Source organism: Eupeodes corollae, chromosome 2, assembly GCF_945859685.1.
Source record: "Eupeodes corollae chromosome 2, idEupCoro1.1, whole genome shotgun sequence".
NCBI lineage: Eukaryota > Metazoa > Arthropoda > Insecta > Diptera > Syrphidae > Eupeodes > Eupeodes corollae.
This window is the reverse complement of record NC_079148.1, coordinates 137,114,297-137,121,605: the sequence shown is the minus strand read 5'-3', so window position 1 is coordinate 137,121,605 and position 7,309 is coordinate 137,114,297. Positions and strand designations below refer to the sequence as shown.

The window sequence follows — 7,309 nt, the reverse complement described above, 5'->3', positions numbered from 1 at the left end:
CCCATTTTTTGTTTAAAACTTTGCTAACACATTCATTCTATAATAAACAATATATTTATTTTTTTCTCTTATTTTGATTTAGTTTATCAATTTTTTCTTCTATTCATTTTGCTGCATTCACTTTTGCATAAATTGAATTTGTAAAAAATGTTTTTCTTATTTTCCTCTTTGTTTTTTTATTTTCTCCAGTTTTATTTTTATTTTCAATTTTTTGATTTATGTAATACTAATTTTGAATATATAGAAATATATATGTATATATATATATTTATTATATAATTTGTATTAATAAAAATCGAGAGTATAACTAGAATTTTTTTTTTATAAAAAAAAAATATTTTGTATGTTGTTTTATTTTGTTTACTATTTTTGTTAATTTAAATTTAAATTTTGGCACATGGTTTCCGAAACGTGTGAAAAACTATTTTCTTCTTTCTGTTAATTCCTATTTTAAAATTTTTAAAAATGTATTTTTTTGTTTTCTTATATATTTTGCTTGTATTTTGTAACATTCAGTTGGTTTCTTGTTTTTGTTGTTTTGTATTACACATATCATTTTGTTGTAGACTTTAAATAATTATTATTATTGTTTTTTTTATTACTTAATTTACTTTACTACAATTTTTTTTTATAGTTTAACTTATGTTTTTGTTTTTTGTTTTGGCAATTATTTTCAATCTTTGTTTTGTATATCTATTTATAAGTTTGTTTTTAAATATTTATTTAAACAAGAAACTAACAATTTTTTAATATTTATTCTATATAACTACAATTTATTTGATTTAAGTTTTCTTTTCTTTTCTTTTCATTTGTTTTTTTTTTTTTTTTAAGTCTAAATTTATCTGTTTTATTTTATTTTTCTTTCTTCATTTTGTGTTTTTTAACTTTTTTGTTTTGTCATTGTTTTTGTTGTTGCTCTATTTTTTTGTTTGGTTTCGTTCCTTTTTTATTTGTTTGTTATTTTTCATTAATGTTACTAGTTTACTTTGGATAGACCAAAAATTCACATTGGAATGTGTATAAAAAAATATAAATATACATTAGAAAAAGATACATAGTTACTTGCATAAATCAGTTCAGTTAAAGTTTTATTTTATTTTATTATTATTTATTTATTTATTTGTTTTTTTAATTTTTCTTTATTTTGCAATAAGTAGATTTTTTTTGGAGGAATTTCTTTACTTTTGTTGATGGTGGAATAATGGAGGGGTATATTGGGGATGGGACCTGGAATTAGTGAGGGGAAATGAAGGACTGTGAATTATGTGTTATGTTGGTTTTAATGTTTTTTATTCTTTATTTTTTTTGATTTGCTGCTGGTGAGTTTATTGTTTTGAAGTGAAAATGATTGTCGAAAAATTTTGAATCTTTCTTGTCCTAAAAAACTTGCCAAATATGTTTTAATTTTAATTTTTGTTTTTCTTTTAATTTTATGATGATGGAAATGATGTGAGAGAGATAGAGAGAGAGAGATAAAGATAGAAAGAAGTATTTTTTAAAGATGAAATCAATTGACGATCGAAAAAATTATTTAGAGAACAAATGAGTGAGCAGTTAGCACCGGGGACTTGTCAAAACAATTTCAAAAAATAGTTTTGTTCAACTAGAAAAAAGCCATGATAACTGTCAGAGCCATATAAGCCTGCTTAAGCTAAAACGTCATACGTCAAAAACAAGAAAAGTCAGTGCAGACATTTTCTCAACGAACACAAAAAAGCTACAGAGTATTAGCCAGAGCAGCCGGTTGAAAATAGATTTTTTTGGTAAACATATGTAGAAAAACTTAACTGGCTCTAGAATTTTAGCTTTTATTTTGACATTTAGAGAAAAGACCTTAAAGTTCTGACCAGGTTTACAGTTTACAGGAGTAGATCGCAGATCTTTGGAGTGTGTGAATTAAATCTTGGATTAGTTTGTACGCCCCTTTGCATTACGAATTTTACAAAAAAGTGTTGCCAAACTATTAAAATTATACATACAAATATATCCACTTCAAGCCGACTAGCTCGGATCAAAGCTACAGGGAGGATTGTTTGGAGTCCAAAAGTTGTAGCGGTTAACAAAACAAGTGGTAAAAACTATTTTCACATGATCTGTCACTTAGCTTGAAGTAACTTTCGTTAGGCTTTCTTTCGAAGAAAAAGTTGACAGAAACTTCTCGTCTAAATTATGATCGAGGCCTTTTGACATATCCCCGATACAACCAACCAATCGCTCGTTCCAAAAACACTAACTAAATATAATGCTTAAAAAAAACACACATTTGAAGAACAACACAAATCCCTTTTAAAAAAGTCGCCTTTTATGCGTGGGCTTAAAAAATTAGAGCTTGGTTTGTATTTCACACCGCTATCGAATAATCGGAGTGACGCTTTGCAGGTAATCCCTGCTGTTGTTGCTCTTGAAGCTGCTGGTGTTGCTGTAGCTGCTGCTGTTGTTGCTGCTGCTGTTGTTGTTGTTGTTGTTGTGGTGCTGGCGGTGGATGGTGCTGCTGTGGGTGGTAATGCTGGATAACACTGCTGACAGTGGATGATGGTCGCGACCACAACGATGATCGCAAACCCAACTTCAGCTTCTTCAAGGTATCAATATCGCATTCGGCTTCCGAAAGCTCCGGCCTATCGGGAGTGCTTCCTTCGATTGGTATCTGATGGAAGCCACTGCCAGCTCCGATGCCGCTGGCGAGATTCTCTTGTAATTGCAAAGGAAGTAGTGCTCGCATGGCTCCTCCCCTGTTCGGGATAAGCAGCACAGTATATCTCTCATATATCAACTCAACATCTTTTTCGTTTTTTATTTTTATTTTTGACATTTGACATTTTAAGATGGCAGTGTGTGTTTTTTTTTTTTTATTTTTTTGTTAAATTTTTAATTTATATGTTTTGGACTGATTCGTAATGAATGATGATGCTTAAATGATGCTACAGAAACCTTATTAACATATAGAACAAAAAATATACTACATTTATCCTAACAGGATCCCCGGGGCCCAGCCCGCGCACCTGATGGCAATCATATTGTTTATAACTTTATATGTAGGTTTGACAGTAGATTGAGATTGAGAGTATAAGAAGCTGTGGTGTGTCTGATGTGAGGTGACAGTGACAGTGACAGTGACATTCATCATCACAAGGAGTACCAACAAAACAGATATTTTGTGCGTCTTGGTTCTTCTTTTTATTTTTGCAACGTTGTCGCAGAGAAGAATTTCGACGACAATGGTGCCGTGGAAGGATTCAGGATGGTGTCCGTATTGGAGGGGATTGTCTTGTGGGGTATGGGTCGGAATTGGGAAGCTGGATTATTACTATCTAACAAATCGATTTTTGTCGATGATGGCTTTGGGGCAAGCAGCATTGGTGGCAGTGGCGGTGGCAGATTACCACCGCCGCCACCTCCTCCTCCACCACCACCACCAACACCAGGCTTAGGTGTTATTGGCGACTTGACTAATGTCGAGATATTACACTGAATTGAGTCTTGAGACTTGAACGTATTGGACAATTTCAAATTGTTATTACTACGTGGTGATAGAATTTGTTTATTACTATTCGGATTGGTGGTTTTAGTGTGTCTTGGTGTGGTGTTTGTCGTAAAATGATATTGTTGATGATACCTTGATCTGCCGCGACGTGGCAATGATTTTTGTTCGGACATTGGTGATAGATCGGAGGATGTGCTTGATTGTGCTCCATGGTAGATGATACCTGTAAATATGATATTAAACATAAAAACAAGGTAGAGAGGTGAGATAAACATAAAAAAGAACTAAAATTTGTGAAATGTTTAGTGCTGGGCTGGAAAATGAATGCAACAAAAAAAAAACTAGTTTAACGATAACGTTAAGTTTAGATAAGTCTTAAATACTAAGGTTTTGCCGGTAAGGTAGGTTTGTTTTGGCTAGTGAACATTTGTTAAATGGATGATTTGAATGGGAAGGTATTTTCTGTCGTCAGTTTTTGACAAACGTCATTGGTTTTTAAAAACTCGAAACAAATGTTAGAAAATTTGGCTGAATTCGTTTTCTTAAAGTTTTTATCAAAAACGAATATCTTGAAAAGAAACATTTAAGTTTAGTTCTTTTGTTCAATTGAAAACAGATGTAATTATGTGTAAAAAAAAGATTTGTAGGGCCTTATTATTTCAGACAGAGATCTATTAAGTGAAATCATTACATTTGGCATCACTGACAAAAAGGTTTCATTTCTCAAACTTCAACTGTCGTTCAGTTTAAGCACTTTTTTGTCAGATTTCGTTGATAAACATCTTAAAATTTTAAATGGCTGCGTTCAAACATTTTAAGATACAACATTGAACGAGTTGGATAGCTGAAAGATGTCAAAATTAAATAAACTTTCAGCTTTTCACAAAAAGCAGACAAAGTGTTAAATTTATTTTAAAATCATATTTTCAACGGATAACTTTAATAACTATAAGCTGACAGCTGTTCCGCAAGTAGTCACACATAATAGAATTTCTTTTGATCTGAGATTGAACCCAGCCAATGGGTACGTTCATCATTTTTCAACGTCAGATATAAAATGACAATATACATAAATCTAAATTGAAAAATCTGTCATCTAAGGTTTGACTTGAATATTTTAATAATAAAAAATCAAAAAAGAGGTTATTAAACTTAATATACCTAACTAAAAGTCATCATTATTGACAGCAATAGCAAATGTAAGGAATTGTGATCAAGACAAAATAAAGAGAAACTTTAACGAGCGGCCTCAAATGATTCTAATGTTTACACCGGCAAAAATTGAGAAATAATATTAAATACTGAATTTTGACGGGTTGACGTACGGAATTCCTGACAATGGTATGTTCGTGATTTAGGCAATCAGGCTGTCAATTTCTAATAATGAACGAACACAACTCATTTAAGTGTTGTTTACACTATGCGATTTTGCTATTGCTGATGTCTGCTTACAAGTATCTAAAGCCAAAAACCGTTGACAAAGCCCAAAATCTCCCGCTTTTATTAAATGAGGCTTTATACATGCAAATACTTTTGCATTCACTCAATCACGTATCAACTTTTTGTTTGTTTTCTTTTATAATAATTTAAACAATACTTAGCTCGGTTTAACTTACTATGCTTTATTTTGGCTTCATGCTGATTTGATGATTCCGTTCGACTTGATGTTAATTGGTCTGGATCCGATTCAGATTCTTCACTTTCTGGTTCAGTTTTACGTGAATGCCTTCTGCGGTTTTTCGAAGTCTACACAACATTTTTAAGTGTATATTCCCACAAAAAAAGAAAGGAAAATAAGAAAAGAAGTCATTTACCATAAAGTACACGTATTTAAAAAAAAGTACCAATTAAATACTACAAAATAAGCGACGCATACATTAAAATAAAAATATTAAAAAAAAACAATAAAAATAATATGAAAAGGGAAGAAATTACAAAATAAAAAATAAAAAAAAATATATAAAAAATTAAACAACACGCGCCATTCAGTGGCGGATTTAAATACAAAATAAAATACATATACTGCGGTTTACTTGGTTAGGTATATTCAAATATACTTTATTTAAGATTACACACTTTTAATACCTAATTTAAACTAGGAGTACAAATTTAAACAAAGGAAAAGGCTGTGAAACAAGATGAATATAATTTAATAGCTAAGTTTATCATGTTAAGAGTGTTCAGCTTTCTTACTGATTTATTAAAAACGGCTTTTGGAGTTACGGTTAAACCTGAGATATTGTTTAGTATCTTACTCCTTTTTTAAATACAAACATTTATTTAACTAAATTTATCATTTCCAGTTAGTTTTTTTTTTTATTTCAAATGACAAATATTCCCGGAAATATAAAGAAATAAGGCCACACTAGAATTTTTACAAAATCGACTTTTTTTGAAATTTCAATGTCAAAAGATTTTGGGAAAAACCTTTAATTACTCGGTTTTCAAATCTAAGTATCTAAGGTATTACAAAATTCCTCACCCTTTTTAATTTTACTTAAAACTTTAATCGTGTTTATCTCAATAAAAAAAGGTAGACGCACTCTTAAAAAGTTGGAAAATAACTCTCTTCCGCCTTTTTGTCTTTTGAATTTCGCGCCTGGGTAAAAGGCGTTACAGAGCTTGTGTTTGCCAATACTATACATCATTTCAAAGGGTTCGACATAACCTACAAAATGACGCTATGCATGATTAGTTTGGATATTGGGTTCAAAAGTTACAGACGTGTAAACATGGAGTTTATAACGCAGAATGATCACGCTATTTTAAAGTTTTCCTTCGTCAAAGGCAAATCAGCTAAAGACACGTTCTGGAGAATGGTACTCTATCATTTTGAACCGCCGAGAAATGGTTTCAACGATTCAGAACTGGTGAAAACAACACCGTGGATAAGCCAGCCGGCAGAAGACCGGTGACGACGAATACCAAATCATGGAATACGTTCAGTTAGACTGGCATGTGACATCGCCCAGAAGATGGCAGTTAGTCACAAAACCATTTGAAACTATCTGCAGAATTGGGTATTATGAAGTTGCCGTCTAGATGGAAACAGATTATCGAACAAAATGGCTTATATTTGAACTAAATCTGATTACAGTAACACTTTTATAAATTTTATGAATAAAGAGCAAAAAAGCGGAAGTGAGATATTTGATAAAATTGTTACTCGGGAAATTTTAAATAGATTTATTTAAAATTTTGAATATACATTCCTTTTATGTCTTTTAAAAAATATTCATTGGAATATTTTAAAAACAAATTATTCTCCTTAATAGTTTAGCCATTTTGCCAAAACTTATATACAGAAATCATAAGTAAATGTGTAGCAGTAGTCATATAAAGGTTTTTTTTCTTAAGGGTGCATAACTTTGAAATTGTTAAAAAGGATATTTTTTTTAAGTTTACATAAAATTTACCTCATTCGAAAAGCTATCTACATATCACAGGTCGAGGTCAAATTTTCGATTACTTTCAACATTTAACTTCAAATATGTATATCAACATAAAATAATCAAGCGACGTCAAATTAGTCGATCTTGGAGCCTCCGAGAATTCTCGGATCAGTAACGTGAAACTTGCGGCAACGAAACGTTTCCTTTCGCACAAGCTGTGTGCACATTTTAGCTTTTGATTGTTGACTTGAATTGAAAAGTAAGTAATCAAGGCTTTATAGCGGTTACCATTGACTGTAATACTCGGCAGAAAAGCCATGCTCTTATTCTTAAGAAATACTATTTGTAAACCATTATTTGTATAATAAAGAATTAATCTTATTTAATCTGCAATATTCTGGCCAGCGTTGTTTTTAAAGAACTTAAAACTACA

The 7,309-nt window shown here is 31.1% G+C and overlaps 1 protein-coding gene across 7 annotated transcripts in view; it reads right to left on the bottom strand.

Moving 5' to 3' along the window:
• Positions 1–830: 830 nt before the first annotated feature.
• The window catches only part of LOC129945954 (cell adhesion molecule Dscam2), a 297,467-nt gene continuing 290,988 nt past the window's right edge, over positions 831–7,309 (bottom strand). For 4 of the 7 annotated variants that reach the window (XM_056055938.1, XM_056055942.1, XM_056055939.1 and 1 more), the window contains exons 20-21: positions 5,101–5,230; positions 2,599–3,707 (exon numbers count right to left, since the gene is read on the bottom strand). In XM_056055938.1, the coding sequence (XP_055911913.1) occupies positions 3,178–3,707; positions 5,101–5,230 (660 nt within the window). In that variant the 3' untranslated portion in view covers positions 2,599–3,177. Of the gene's footprint in view, positions 3,708–5,100; positions 5,231–7,309 lie in introns of all 7 variants that reach the window. The other 3 variants (XM_056055941.1, XM_056055945.1, XM_056055944.1) reach the window with 2 other exon arrangements.